Genomic DNA, 16,410 nt, shown 5'->3' with positions numbered 1-16,410 from the left:
AACGTTATGATCATATTTACCAAATTCGAATAAAACACCTTTGACATGCACTAAGCTACAGGGCCCTCCAGACTAACCCCTCTACTAACGAATGGTGCAGTCCGACGTCATACATACGCCATTTTGGGTTTCCCTCTAAAGCAAACTTTCTTCTCGTGGCGATATATTACTGACGATAAAACTAGTGAATTTGTCGTTTGCTCCCTTTATCATGGCGTCTACACCGGTACCGGGGAAGGGCAGAACGCCCAAAGTGGCGAAGGTGAGTATACCGATTCAAATTACCATTCTTGCATCTCCATAAGGTTACGATCTTATTCGTTACAACATACAAATTACAATACATCCTGTTTGCATACATACATGCATTGTAGTTTTTGATACCTTAGAGTATCAGTATAATTACTCCAAGATGATAAAGAGCAAGTCGGGTCTATGAATTCTGATATTTTCCCTTAGCCTTGAAGAAAAGGATATACCAGAATCGTCACCCGACTTACTCCGTCTGCAAACAGGACTAGTCATGTAATTTTATAAAGTATGCAACAATAACATACATACAGAAATGATGTGAATACAATACCCTTAGCAGACAGCTGTCGGGGACTGTTTACATCCAAAAGAAATTTACCAAAGCAACTTTGTCATCTGAGGTCAAATTATGCATGTACTGACAACGTATTATTTGCTACAGCACACACAAAGTATATTTAGAAAATTATTTGTTTTTAAACTCGATATATCATTATGATATTGAGTATTGAACATATAATTTTAAAAAAATATTTTTTTCCTATAGCCTAGGTCCATCCATTCACAAAAATGTATTCGGACAAATGGGTATCTTTATTCATGGAATGAAATACAGAAAGCACTTCCTTTGAGTAGTAAAAACAGATGTGAATACCAGTGAAATGAAATAAATTGTGTTAAAAAAATGTTATTGTAAAAACTAACATTGAATATTATCTGCTTTGTACATACATAGAACAGTTAGGATTAGGAGTCTACCCAAAGCATGATATATCCACATTTTCTATGAATATTTTCTTTAAAAATGAAATAAATGCATACTGTACAAATTGAGGGGCATTTCTCCTATACACCTTAAAATCTTGCCATGTCCATCTACATAAAATAGGGACTGCATTTGAAATATCTCTGGGAGCAGCTTATCTTTATTTCACTATAAAGCAGTCAGTCATTCAATAACTAAATAAATAAATATGCAGTTTGAAGTTATAAAATTAGATGTTACAAATAGGATATTTTCTCTGTGAAGAGAAAAACAACACTTCACAAACATGGTTTTATTGCCCATTACCAGGGATAGTAGATTTCCTAAGCAGTGTTGTACATTGTCATCAAAATGAATGTATTACAGTCCAGATCTGTTGTTTCAAGACAAATATTAAATTATATTTTGGGTTTTTTGTTGATTTACAGGTGAAGAACAAAATGCCAGCAGAGGTTCAGATTACAGCTGAACAAATCCTTAGAGAAGCAAAAGAAAGAGAATTGGAAGCAGTACCTCCAGTAAGTATCAAAATAAATAATATGGGATTGGATGTAGATATGATCCTCTCACATGACTTCATCAAAGATGGAATAGCTAATTGTACTCCACACCAAATCTAAGTAGTCTAAGAACTGCCAAGATATACGATACTACTACCAAATAAAGTTCTTCTGGGGTGACTAAATTTATACCAACTTGTAATAACTAATATTACCAACATTATTACATAAAAACATAATTGTTTTGAAATAAGTAAGTTTGTATAAATGCATAATATTACTAACATACAAATATACACTAGACAAAATTCACAGCAATACATAATGCCACCAACAGAGAACTGTCCCTTTAATTTTTGTTTTTGTTGTACCCTGTAGCCTCCAAAACAAAAGATCACAGATCCTGAAGAACTTCAGGAGTACAGACTGAAGAAGAGGAAAGAATTTGAAGATAATCTCAGAAAGAACAGAACTGTTATGCCTAATTGGATCAAGTATGCACAATGGGAAGAAAGTCAACGAGAAATTGATAGGTAAGAAGAGAAGTCAACATAAATGTTCATTAATTTCCAGTAATATCAGAAGGACATGTAAAGTAGATTTGCAAGCATGTCTTGACCAATTAGATTACAGTTTTCTTGAATAAATTAATTAATTCAAAAGAGAGTTTATGACAGTTCTTCTGATACATCAAGATAACTTGATGAGTTATTTGCTAGTAGTGTCTACTTTTTCCCTTGCACTGTCTGCCATATTAAAATGGACCTGACATATCCTAAATTTCCATTCTATCAAATGTGTAATTTGCCAAAATAATCATGACTACAGTATTCCACTAGACTTCCTAAAATTAAAACAGATTCAGTGGAAATATGTGATACTATATATTGTATCCAGAAATCTTCTATGTTTACACTCAGCAATGTGTACCAAATTCATCATGTCACACTGAAGTTTAATCTACATGTATTTCTTTTTCCTTCTATTTAGAGCAAGGTCAATTTATGAGAGAGCATTAGATGTAGACCATAGAAATATCACAGTATGGCTGAAGTATGCTGAGATGGAAATGAAGTAAGTCATTCAGCAGAGAAATTTGTTTTATTTTATCAACCAGACAAGTTGTACTGTCAAGGAAGTCATTTCGTATGACTGCTACATAACTTAAACTGAATGACACTCCAAAACTAGTGATTGCATGATACTTGCGTTGGCATCAATCATCACACAGACCCTCCACTTTCCTCCACCTGCCGGATGGTCTGTGATCATCACAACTGTAGTCAGAAAGTCTGATAAGATGACAACAAACATGATAAATATATATTTGATTAACTTGGTATCTTAATTGATTTCATCATTCATCAGTTTATCTCCTTGTTCTACACAATCATTTGTTAACAGTAGTTATTTTAGTCAATGGTAATACACTGTATTTTCATCTGCTGCTATACCCTGTACTTGTTTGCGAAATACCTGGTAAAGTTTGCATCAACTTGTATACCTTGTGTTGAAACTTTGATGGGGAACCCTACTGAAAAATGTGGGAACTTTAATACGGTAGATATGCTGTACATACTTGCCAAGCTGAAAAAAAACACTGGCACAGGTACCATATTAGTTTTATAATTAAATGTATACTATGTTACATTCTGTACCTTATTTATTGTGACACAAAGAAAATGTGAAATGTTTAACCGTTTCTTGTATATTTTATCAAACATTCTTCATTACTTGTATCTGTAATAGCGACAGAATTGCTAATACTGAAAACCTGCTCAAAATCTAACTTGTCATCACCAGGAATCGGCAAATAAACCATGCCAGAAACATATGGGATCGTGCTGTCACCATCTTACCAAGAGCTAATCAATTCTGGTACAAGTATACATACATGGAAGAAATGCTGGGTAATGTGGCCGGAGTTAGACAAGTCTTTGAAAGATGGATGGAATGGGAACCTGAGGAACAGGCATGGTTTTCTTATATCAAGATGGAACTCCGCTACAAAGAAGTTGACAGAGCGAGACAAATATATGAGAGATATATCCTTTGTGTGTGTTGCGTATAACAAACAAGTAGAGTGAAATGTCAACATGTTCAGGGGAGTTATGGTACTACAAAATGAAGGTTGATGTAGAAAGTAAATTAGACAAAATAATGTTTTTTAACAACAAATACTATAATTATTCACATAAAGTATGTACATGGATGATATAGATGCCTGTAAATCGTGTCTTACTCTGCACTGTCTAATCTGACTTTGAAATATGTGAAAGTGATGTTGATTTGTATTCTAAATGACAGACAATGTACTAGAAGTCATTGCAGAAGACTTAAAAAGAATTTTTGCTTAGCCTTATTTAATTGGTCTACCAACTCCACTTTGGTAGTAATGAAGTGTCCCTATTGTTATGGTAATGTTGTGGTTTTGTCGTTTGTATATAACTTACATGTACATATAAAAATGTCAGGGTTGAGGGAAAAATGAAATTCCACATATTTTTATTAAATGTGGTACAGTCAAATTTGACAGAATATTCCATTGTTATCATATACTAGAATTATGAAATGAAACTATGAAAAATAGATTTCTACAATGTAGCATAGTCTTATATGATCAATTACTTTTGTACCCATTATTTTATGTTTCTTTAACTACTTCTCACTTGTTCTTGTACATCCTGATGTGAAAAATTGGATCAAATATGCTAACTTTGAAGAGCACAACTCATACATTGGTAATGCTAGACAGGTCTATGAGAGAGCTGTAACGTTTTATGGTGAAGATAACATGGATGAAAAACTATTTGTAGCATTTGCAAGATTTGAAGAAAAACAGAAAGAGGTATGGGTGTAAAGATTTCCATTGCAAACTCACGTATGGTATTTAAGTATAGATGTAGGTAAACTAAAGGGGAACACTGAAAGAATAGCATTTTGACTGGGCAGGCTAGCATTAGGCTTCAGCACTGAGCTAGCATCGGGTTAGCCTAGGCTAGCTCAGTGCTAACACCTGACTGGGGTAACTGGGCTAATGTCAGGCAAGCTCGGTGCTAACACCTAACTTCCCTAGTATCGGGCTAGTGTCAGGCAAGCTCAGTGCTAACAGCTGACTTGGCTACCATCGGGCTAGTGTCAGGCTAGCTCAGTTCTAACACCTGACTTGCCTAGTATAGGGCTAGTGTCTTTCTAGCTAAATGCTAACACCTGACTGGCACTAATACCTCACCAGCATATACATGGAAAAGTTCATACATAATACATACACCATCCCCGTGTTAAAACCAGCCTGTCCCACATTGACATCAAATGTACACTTGGCTTGTTTTGTCGACACTTATTTGACTCTAGACTCTTATAAAATTTAACCTGAGATAGTGTATTCATAACATGAAATGTTATAGTTTACTAAACATCAATCACTCTTTCATCCACAGCATGACAGAGTTCGAGCCATCTATAAATATGCCCTTGACCACATTCCAAAACAAAATGCTCAAGATTTATTTAAAAATTACACAATTCATGAGAAGAAATATGGAGACAGAGCTGGCATTGAAGATGTTATAGTCAGTAAACGACGATTCCAGTATGAGGAGGTAAGAAACTTCGAATTACTGAATATACATCAAAGTTGTGCTGTGTGCTAACTTACAATCAATTCATTGAGTTACTAAAAAATGATGAATAGGGGTTCTTGACAGAATGACAAGGCTGACAGCAGGTCAAGAATTGAGAGCTTTATTACTGGTATGATGGTCTACTAAAAACTCTAAAGTTACACTATTAAGTTTCTCTTTAAATACACTTGTATGGGATCCAGTTTTGGTGGGGGAAGGTTTCGATTACATTCGTTTGATTGGAATATACATCAAAGTTGTGTTGTGTGCTAACATGCAATCAATTCATTGAATTACTGAATATACAATACATCAAAGTTGTGTTGTGTGCTAACTTACATTTTTGTTGAATTACTGTATTGGTTCTACAGTACAAGTTGCAAACTTCTCCCAAATCTCAATTCATTTCCTAAATTTAAAGACGTGTGTATTTTTTTTTTTGCGCTAGGAAGTGAAGGCCAATCCTAACAACTACGATGCATGGTTTGATTATCTGAGACTGGTAGAAGCAGACGGGTCAGAGGAACAAGTCAGAGAGATTTATGAAAGGGCGATTGCCAACATACCACCACTGCAGGAAAAGCGGTACTGGAGGAGATACATTTACCTTTGGATCAACTATGCACTGTATGAAGAGTTGGAAGCAAGGGTGAGTGGAATAACACAATAATACAATAAATGAAATATTTAGGTTGTGAAAAAGTTAACAGCTGTGATTGGGAGATTACAAAAAAACATTGCATAAATGTTGAGATTTGTCAAATCAGTCAGCAGTGTACTTCAACTCATTATATACATGTACAATACTCAATACAGTTTCAATAAAGGTGTGATATAGTAGTGAAAGGTAGATATGAGATACAAGTAAACAAATTACCAAGAGAACTGTACAATTACTGTAGCATGTTGAAGATGTTCTTGTTTTGATACATGGAGCATGTATGAATTTGTGAAAATCTATGTATCCAAAACACCCTGGTGTACAGAGAGTAAATACAAAAATGTAATACTTAAACTCTCAGATTGTTTTCAGCACATTGTTTTATAATGTCAATGTGTGTGGTATGTTTACATATGTGTTTGTGTTGCATGGATCTGTGTATGACTGTGTTTCTCTATGTGTGGTATGTGTCTGTCTGTCTGTCTGTCTGTCTGTCTATGTATGTTCCCATGTCTATGTATTTGTGTGTTTACTCATTAGTCAATATTCGTATACTGTTACAGGATTTTGAAAGAACACGTCAAGTCTACCAAGCCTGTTTGGAACTGATCCCACACAAGAAGTTTACATTTGCTAAAATGTGGCTGTTGTTTGCACAGTTTGAAATCAGACAAAAAAATCTCACCAACTCCAGGAAAATACTGGTGAGTCTTGAGATATGAGTAGCAGTCTGTAATTTTGAACTTTTTCAGTCAGACATGCAACATTTACATCATAATTAGATTGAAATAAAATTGAATTGTGTAAGACATATTCCAACGATGCAAATAGAAGAAACTTGATAGAGACGTCAAGACTGCTAAGTGATTATTACTTTCAGCTAAAGAACAATTATGAATAGTTACAACTCGTAACACTCAAGTAAAACATTTGCATGATTTGCCAGTCATTTATAACATTCATATCAAGTATAAAAGTTTACTGTTTCATTTGCTTTAATCACCAGCAGTTTAGTATGTGGCGTCTCTCAATGTAATCAATCTGTAAAACAATGTTAGCAGTGCAAAGCAAGTAAAATAGTCAATAACTAAAGTCTTAACATATGTAGATGTCATACGACATTGTTTAGATCTCTCATTGAGAGTTAGATATAGCCACTGTTGTGATGGCTGTCATTCACTGTAATCAGGCTGCAGTTCCTTATATTATTAGAAAATACTGTTTGCAAAAGAAAGTGCTTTACTTCAGTGTGAAAGGGTTGTATGTTTAGCTATTACATATGCAGCATGTCTGCTGATATTTAGTGAGACAGTGCATGGCCATGTGGCCATGGCAAGGATTGCCACTGAACAATGAGTGAGGAACAAGTTTCAACTCAGTGTTTCATGACACTTGCAACTTAATACATAATGTAAGTGGCATCAAATCATTAAATGACTCTTCAGAACCAAAATTTATGAAAATGTCTTTATTTCCTTTAATTTCCCTTTATTTCAATCATGTTAAATAATCCAGGTATAAAAGTGTTTTCACGTTTTTCAACAACTTGATCTTTGACCCAGGGTGCAGCGATAGGTAAATGTCCTAAAGACAAACTATTTAAAGGTTATATTGAACTGGAATTACAACTAAGAGAGTTTGACAGATGTAGAATACTGTATGAAAAGTTTCTTGAATACAACATGGAGAATTGTACCACCTGGATGAAGGTAAGTGGATCTGATTGATTACCTGGAATTACCTCGTAGACTATTAATAAAGTGTTCAGTAATCTCTTCAATTTGTTTATTTCCCAAATCCTTCATCCAGTGTGTCCTTATATTATCCAGATTTGCCAATTTGTAAACTCTATTTTAGAGTGGTTATGCGACACAGGGTTGGTGAAATTGACTTTTCTTGTCCTCTAAGAATAAAGAAATGAAGTTATCAGCCTGACCTTTGTTGCCCAATAAATGGTACTACAAACACTGACTTGATGAGATAAGTCAGTCATGACTCCATAAAGTGCTCTCACCTGCAAGAACCATAATGTTACAGACTGTGCCTCATTAATTTCAATGTGTCTTTCAAAATTTCAAATGCACTGATAAACTAATACATTTTCTTCCATTTTCTACAGTATGCTGAGTTGGAAACCATTCTGGGTGATAGTGAAAGAGCTAGAGCAATATATGAATTAGCTATCAACCAACCTAAACTGGACATGCCGGAAGTGTTGTGGAAGGCATATATAGACTTTGAAATTGAGCAGGAAGACTATGATAGAACTAGAGCTTTATATGATAGATTGTTAGAAAGAACACAACATGTCAAGGTAACCTTTTCTTAATGTCTTGCATGTTGTTAGGTTCTTGTTGTACGTCTCTGTTCTTCTGTGTAAGTTTTTTTGGAAAGTATATTGTTTTGATTTCAGTCACAGTGTTGGTTAATGTCCACTTCACATTGTCTTATAAACTGTATCTTGTTTCTGGGCCTTGTTAATTATCACTATTAACAGATCAAACATGATGTTGAACCATTTAATAGTCAGCAAGACTAGCTTATAATCTATCTAGTGGTAACTACTTCCATCCATGCCATTTGCTTCTGATTGGTCGAGTCCTTCTGCAAGGTTTGAACCAGTATTGTGCACCATTCAACCCAGTTGTACAATGGGAACCTGGTAGGACAGAGAATGAAAGGTTGTACTGTTATGGGTTTGTGCCAGGGTTACTAATTGTAAATCACGTGTAGCTCTATTGTAATTGTGGAAAAATGCTCGTCAAAAATGTACATGATTGTTATTATCAACATAATACTAAGATAAGAGACAGAGATTTCTACTCTGTCAACAAATTAGACTGTAAGATATGCCGTGCCATTCCACTCTCTTTGAAAGTGCCCCGTCATGGCGTACCTTACAGACTATCAACAAATAAAACAAGCAGTTTCAAGACCTTATGTACAATAAATGCTTGGTTGAAATTCTTACAGAATTTTGATATCAGTGCAGTATATGAATTATGTAATATGTGCTTTGAAAAAGTAATCATAACTTGTTACACCTTTGTATCTAATAGGTATGGATAAGTTATGCTCAATTTGAAGCATCCATTGGAGACGAGGACTGCATTGGCATGGCACGGTCTATTTACGAAAAAGCCAACAGGTCACTCCGAAGTGATGAAGAGAAGGAAGATAGATTAATGTTACTGGAATCTTGGAGAGATTTTGAGGTAAGGGTTTAGTTATAATGTGTGAAGAAACTGCTGACAAGATGTTGTTGTGTGTTTCTCTAAAAAAGAAAATGTTTTGACTCTGTGAATAGGAATTTGTAACTAGTAATGATAGTACACAACCAAATAGACAAGAACTAGAAAACATGTAGAACAGACTCAATGTCCACTAATTACAAACTGTACAATAGCATACAACAGTGTAAGTGGACAGTTGACATCATAATTGCATAGCTACTCCTCATAATTAGGTGGTTGAGTTCAAATGATAACCCCACATGAAATATATATAGTACTAGACCCATATCTTTGTTTATGTACTTATTTTTAGGACCTGTGACCTCAGTGACATCATCACACTTTGACCTTAATAGCAGTCACTTTATTGACTTTTTGACCTTTGATTTTCAGGGTAATTGTGGTGATGATGATAGCCTACAGAAGGTCAAACAGCAAATGCCAAGAAAAGTTAAGAAAAGGAGGAAAGTGCAGACAGAAGATGGGGTATGTATACTATTTGTGGTCACTTGTAAATTCTGAATTATTCAGTGTGCAGTGTAATTGAAAAGCCTATTTTGTCATGAAGAAAGTATTAGAAAGCTAATATTTGACTAGATTATATGTTCTTTGAGCCTATCCATCCATACATACATACATACATACATACATACATACATACATACATACATACATACATACATACATACATCAGAGTGTTTATTATCATTTTGTGTATATTTTATGCATTATTTTCTGATTTCTTACAGTCTGATGCTGGTTGGGAGGAATACTATGACTACATATTTCCAACAGATGCAGCAAATCAACCAAATCTGAAACTCTTAGCCATGGCCAAGAAGTGGAAACAAGTACACAGTCAGCCTGAATGATCTGTTAAACAAACATTTGCTACTGTATTTCTAGTCTCAAGGAGAAATGATTAGATATACATAACAAGGTCATGTCACCTTCCAAACGTTTGCCATCTACCTAGACATTGGTACATAATCATACAAGTAATCTAAGAAACGTTTCTCCAGTGTGGTGCTCCAACCCAGAGAAGTAGAACAAATAACTGTTGATATTGAGTTCAGGCTATTTAAATCAACTACTGTTCAAGGTTTTGAAAGCAAGATATGATATACAGACAATTTAAGGACATATGTGTATGTATGTATGTATTGATCCACATGTCCTTGGTTGATGGGGTACAACGTGATGGCCAGGCCAGACAGGGGGTATGATATATAAATATGTCCTCTCTATTGTACTAATGACATGTACTGATCTACTTAGAGTACAAGTCACTACCAATCAGGATAACCTTGATATACATATGTATACAAAGAACATACATACAGTTGTGGTATATCATACAACCCAGTGTACTCTCAATGTCATTCCATATAACTGAGATTTTTGATGCTGAACATGTGTTAAAAACCAATCAAGTCAAAGAAAAACTGAATGCAAAACTAAGTCCTACAGTACATACACAGTTATATTCTGTGGTAACAAATTTGTAAAAAAACAGAACAATTGAAAAAACATACTTGCACAAAGATAGCGACTGCCATTTTGTATCTTTTAATCTGTGTATTATTTTTCAATAAAAAGTCAGAATGTTCTGTATAAAGAAATCTAAAGCAGTCAATCTATTTCAATAGTTTGTGTATTCTTCATGTTGATGTATGATCTGAATATTGTAGTATGCTCTTTCAGGTAAAGTGGCAGTCTGTAACTGAAATACACATACAAAATATACATAAAACATTATTTACAAGCAATCTGTGCCAACATTTTCTCACAAGCCAGGGCATATTGTTTTTGCTGACACAATGAAATGTCTGTGGGTTTTATGACAATAAGTCAGCTGGGCATGGTTAGATATCTACAAAGTGTCTTAGAAACCAAGATTGGAATTATGTTTTAATTTCTTGGTTGTCATTTTTATATCAGCTACAAATATGTGATGGGGTTCTATCACTTGCTTGACATGATTCAGTGTGTTTTAGTACCGGTAGTTTAAGTAATGTAGGAATATGTAACAAAATTTAAGTACCAAAGACCATAAAGTTGCAGACTGTACCCCTTTAAACAAAGGAACCACCAAAGACTATAAAGTTACAGACTTTACCCCTTTAAACAAAAGAAACTACCAAAGAACATAAAGTCGCACACTATACCAAATTTCAAAGTTTTTGTATGTATGTATGTATGTATGTATGTATGTAATGTATGTATGTATGTATGTATGTATGTATGTATGTATGTATGTAATGTATGTATGTATGTATGTATGTATGTATGTATGTATGTATGTATGTATGTATGTATGTATGTATGTACATGTACTAGTATGTATATGTGTCTGTATGTATGTATGTGTATATATATATATATTAATATACGTGTGTGTGTGTGCAACATGGTCTTCTTGTGCATTTGTGTCTATGGGAGAGGGTACAATGTTCAACTACCTCATTCAAGAACCACATACAGGAACAAATATTAGCTTTCAAAGCGTGTTCTACAAGTCTACTAGATCAGATTCGCTCCAGTCTTCTATAAGTTGTAATTATAGCATGAGTAAAAGAACTTTTAAAATTTATATCTGTATACTAGTAGGTAATGAGTATCTACACTTGTCACTTGGGCTCACCAAATTGCTAAACTGTCATGAATATTATGATGAGAAAGTCCTAATTTACTGACACACGATCTCAATATGTCTCATGTTGTATATAACTACAAACGAAAGACACCTATTGGTCGTAGTGAATACTATGCATGTCGTTGAACTGGTATATAAGGTGTCGGACGGCCGACGGCATATACAAGCTTTTTAGGTTCTTGCAATACAAATAGTAGTTTTACCATATATAACTTTCTTTCTACATCTTTTCCTCTGACCCTTAGTTATAAAAACCTAATGAAGCGAACATGACCATGAGATTCACCCTTTTCCCTTTCTCATGAATAGGACATTCAGTCTCTTACCCTATTTCTTTTAAACAAAGACAACAAATGGCCCTGAAATTCGACCAAATGAACAAAGTACCGTTAAATCAACCTGGCATATTACTTCCTAGAAGAACTGTCGATGCTATTCGAACTGTCATCGCCTTATTTATCGTACCCAAGTCATCTCTTCGCCTGTTTTTCTTCTTCTGAATCAGCCAGTATTCCAGTAAATGCGCGATTGAACAAAGATGTAGTTTGTCTCTGTAATCACTTAGTCGGTACGTAACTATGGGAACAGAAGTCAATTTGGCAAAAATATTGTTTTACCCATAGCAATGTCGGAGTTAACGTTTTAATTGCTATTGTTTGACTTATCCGTCACTAATGTAAAGATAGTCCCAGAACAAACAAACGGTAATTCACAAAAAGAGATAGATTGGCTTAAAGGTCAAGCTCGAACAGGTATTAAAATGTAGGTGTGAAAAACAGTTGTCTGGCAGATCTATAGCTTTGGTTGGTCCATAACAAAAGAATGATCCTATGTAATCCTTATGGCTACAATGATAGGATAACACTAATGTGAAAACCTGGGATTGAATTATGGGCCTTTAATACATGACATTACCCATCTAAATGGAATTCTTCGACATAAGGGTAGTGAGTGACGTCGACGTGTTTGTTGTCTGTCTGGATAAAGATCAGCTCTACATGTACTACGTGACATACGTTCACCTTGTTGTGATCTTTGATGAGGACGACCTTCACGAAATTCCCGGTATAAGCTTATTAGGTAAGACAATGTTTTGATTTTTAAAAACTGAGTGTTAATAATTTTCACAAATCCTCCATCAAGGCCATGATTAGCAAACTTTGTGGACTAATATTATCCCCTGAGTTGACAATATGCAAATACGAAGAAAAGTATAAATACACAGGTAGAGGTTGACTTTGTTCATAGATCACCATTAACACAACCACAAGGTATAACATTTGTTGGTCTCCTGCATACTATCACAAGATGAAGTATTTGGCCGAATGTATAAATTTGTTGACGACCGTCTTACTATTTTGTGTCACTTTTCTGATCGTGACTTACGTACGAACACTACGCAAATGGAATTACCCACCAGGTCCACTAGGATGGCCCATTATAGGAAGCCTTGGGAGTCTTGGTCAAAGACCGTACATCACATTTACCGAGATGGCCAAGGCCTACGGTGACGTGTTTAGTCTTAAACTTGGCAATCGGCTTGTAGTTGTCCTCAATGGTTATGATGCCATCAGAGAAGCTTTTGTGGGTCAAGGGCACAAGTTTTCAGGCAGACCAGACCTTGCCGCTCAAGATGTACTTACAAAAGGTAAATGTAATTTCAATATCAATCAGACTTTCCTCTGTAAAAAACTAACTGTCATGAAATAGACATTGACATTGACGTAAATGATAGTCTTGATTGGACTGTTCGGTTGCTTTTTCATGCAAATTTGATTCTCTTGTTCGGACAAAGCTGAATTTGTTGTTACCTTGCAATGGACAACAACATGATGAGATGTATGTCCATATCGAGTACAGGAATGGTCGACACTGCGCATGTATAGAAACTCGTATACAGAAAACACTCAAGCAGTCTAGCGTAAAATTAATTTGAAATGTATCAGGCCATTCTGACAATGATGTATCATAATTATATGATATAGACACTGAAATTAACACACCCGGGTCTTTTGTGGATGTAGTTATGGCGATGATAATATCAAATATTAAATTTCAAAAAATAAGATATATTTATAATCAATAGTAAAGCTTAAAGTATCGAGTGTTTCTGACCATAGACGTTTCGCTCAATATTCAGATATAACGTGACAAACTTGTAATGGCCCTATATCAATATACGTAGACTTATAGATATTTGTAATATTACATATGTCATTTTGTATCTCGACAGCGCTGACTTTTTCTGACTATGGAAAAAGGTGGCATGACCAACGCCAGTTTATGCTGAAGACACTGCGAGCATTTGGAGTGGGAAAACGAAATGTCGAAGAAATCGTGCACACAGAATTAAACCACTTGACGGAATTCTTGGAAAATTTGTCAGAAAAACCGAGCGATGTCGGGCATGTCTTAGAATGCGTTATAGCTAATGTCGTGTGTAAGTTTGGTTTCGGTCAGAGATTTAACTATGACGACCCTAAGTTTAATTCCACGCTCAGAAATTTCGCTACGGTAGCCGCACTCGTCGAGAACAGCGGCGCTGTAAATTTCCTACCATTTTTACGACACATACCAGGACAAGATAAAGTCAAAGAAATAATAGAGTTGAAAGCTTACACGGAAGATTTCGTTCGAGAAATTGTCGAGGAACATCGAGCTAAGTTCGACCCTGAAGTTATTAATGATTTCACAGACGCGTATCTTCTAGAAATGTCCAAATACAAGGATGATGTAGATACAACGTTCACAGACCAAGTGATGGTTGACCTTCTTCTTGATCTATTCAGTGCATCCACGGTGACAACTTCCGATACTATGATATATGCAGTTCTTTTGATGGGAACCTACCCTGAAATTCAGAAACGAATCCAAACTGAAATTGACAATGGCAATGACATACTACCCTGTCTCGCCAACAAACGAGATATGCCGTACACGCAAGCAACTGTGCTAGAAATACTTCGCGCTGTCGCTCCCTCACCCCTAGCAATCCCCCACTCCGCTACTGAAGACGTCTCTCTTAGGGGATATGATATTCCAAAAGGAACTGTTGTATTTGCAAATCTCTGGTCTTCCTTGAATGACCCTAAATATTGGAAGAATCCACAAGTGTTTGATCCGACGAGATTCATCGGTGAAAACGGAGAAATGTTGAAAAACCGCGCCTTTATCCCATTTTCACTTGGTGAGTACGAGTCAAATATATCTGTTATAAATTTTTTTTTTTTCAAACATACACATGATAGTTGATAATACACAATGACTATCACATTTCATACACACACCGTGGATAAACAAACGAGAAATCCTCAATGTACACCGAAAATGTCTTAAAGGACGCCCTCTAACACTGCAAACAATCGCAACACTGTGCCAACCTGACTGAAACTTAGAGTTCGCAGAAACTGTGCTAAGTATGCATTGCATAGGTTCAATTGGTGACGAGCTAAAGGGTTTGCCAAATTCACATGTTAAACAAACCGAATATCCAATTACATCACTCAAAGCTCCGAGTACGGTACAGACGAGTACACATAATTATCCTGGTTAGAGTACGTAAACAAAAAACATCATGAATCTAACATCTACCAATATATCAATCCTGAACGGTATTCTTAGCTTTAACTTGTCACATTGTTAGATTGATATCTTCCAGTGGAAAAGAAATTGGCTGGTAAAATATTAATTTTTACTTTCTATGAACCGAAATGACAAGTAGTCTTAAGGAGATCTACAACAAGATCATTGCCTTAGTTTAAGGCTATAGGAAAAAATGATGAGTTCTTTGAAGATAGATTAACCGTGCACGTCATTTAAAACTTAACTAGTTCAGTACATAAGAATCGGATGGTCTTACATTCTGAGAAGGGATAACACTTCCTTTTCCGGACGGGTTGAACCATTTTTACTAGTAAGGAACATATTTTGCCAGTGACGTAACGGTAGATAATTAATCGTGTGTTTTCCGCATTTAGGCCTAGCCTGTGGTGGCTACTACAATGAGGTGAACTTGAATGACCCTTCAAAATGAAAGCTCGTAGTTTGACTTCAATGAGGCTTTACGGTTCGAGTGACACGGCGTGAACGGTACTCTCAAAGGAAACATACAGAATTGTCGTCTAGCACTAGAACGCGTACAAATATTCGGAGGGGGAGGGGGGGGGGGGCGGCGGCGGCGACGATGTTTGAATCTATTAAAGACTGTGTATCATGTGCTACTTTATCAGGCTGCATATCCATTATACAGCGGAAACTGTGTTTTCTGAAGTTCACCATACAAGGGGTATAACTTTTCAGTTTGTAATTTTCTTGACTCGAATCGAATCGAATTAAGTAGTCTATGCAGGGGTCGATGGTTAGGCCTTGAAAACTAAACGTTATAATTCCTCGTATTGTATCAGACAAGTCTGACTTGTATCTCCTTGTCGAACTTTGTTTAAGTTTAAACAACATACCGTTTTTATTGGTATTTAAGCATTCAAAAGATGCAGTCAAACGTGGCAAACTGTTAAGTGCATGATCAGGGCTGCCATTCACTGTACGTACATCTGACCCACTTTAAGGGATAAAGCTGTCAGAGAAAGGTGAAATCTGCCAACATTAAAACAAGTACTGCTTGTGAAGTGTCTAAAACACAGCAAACATTTGTAATACTAGTGTGTTTGTTTATGGGAAACTCGACTCCGATGTGAGTACAATCGTAGGGTGTATCGGTAT

General features: G+C 35.6%; 2 protein-coding genes across 2 annotated transcripts in view; both read left to right on the top strand.

Annotated features, from left to right (window-relative positions):
* Nucleotides 1-124: 124 nt before the first annotated feature.
* Nucleotides 125-10,628, top strand: LOC144448323 (crooked neck-like protein 1). The gene is made up of 14 exons (XM_078138518.1): nucleotides 125-262; nucleotides 1,447-1,536; nucleotides 1,897-2,051; nucleotides 2,509-2,592; nucleotides 3,322-3,563; nucleotides 4,188-4,366; nucleotides 4,959-5,120; nucleotides 5,590-5,790; nucleotides 6,366-6,506; nucleotides 7,365-7,511; nucleotides 7,922-8,116; nucleotides 8,862-9,017; nucleotides 9,429-9,521; nucleotides 9,785-10,628. Exons 1-14 carry the CDS (start codon nucleotides 212-214, stop codon nucleotides 9,905-9,907), a joined length of 2,019 nt encoding a protein of 672 aa, XP_077994644.1. The 5' UTR covers nucleotides 125-211; the 3' UTR covers nucleotides 9,908-10,628.
* A 2,371-nt stretch (nucleotides 10,629-12,999) lies between these two features.
* The window catches only part of LOC144445302 (cytochrome P450 2C20-like), a 5,302-nt gene continuing 1,891 nt past the window's right edge, over nucleotides 13,000-16,410 (top strand). The window contains exons 1-2 of the mRNA XM_078134846.1: nucleotides 13,000-13,339; nucleotides 13,925-14,878. Coding sequence (XP_077990972.1) covers nucleotides 13,000-13,339; nucleotides 13,925-14,878 — 1,294 coding nt within the window. The remainder of the gene's footprint in view (nucleotides 13,340-13,924; nucleotides 14,879-16,410) is intronic.

Source organism: Glandiceps talaboti, chromosome 2 (genome assembly GCF_964340395.1).
Source record: "Glandiceps talaboti chromosome 2, keGlaTala1.1, whole genome shotgun sequence".
In the NCBI taxonomy this organism is placed as follows: Eukaryota; Metazoa; Hemichordata; class Enteropneusta; family Spengelidae; genus Glandiceps; species Glandiceps talaboti.
The sequence above is the reverse complement of the archived record's forward strand: the minus strand, read 5'-3'. Positions and strand labels throughout refer to the sequence as shown.

What these genes read in the sequence shown, in the direction of transcription:
- LOC144448323 (XM_078138518.1), top strand. Translation starts at nt 212, where the DNA reads ATGGCGTCTACACCGGTACCGGGGAAGGGCAGAACGCCCAAAGTGGCG. An exon ending in AATTGGAAGCAGTACCTCCA is followed by an intron (nt 1,537 to 1,896) that starts GTAAGTATCAAA and finishes TGTACCCTGTAG; the next exon opens with CCTCCAAAACAAAAGATCAC. An exon ending in AGTCAACGAGAAATTGATAG is followed by an intron (nt 2,052 to 2,508) that starts GTAAGAAGAGAA and finishes CCTTCTATTTAG; the next exon opens with AGCAAGGTCAATTTATGAGA.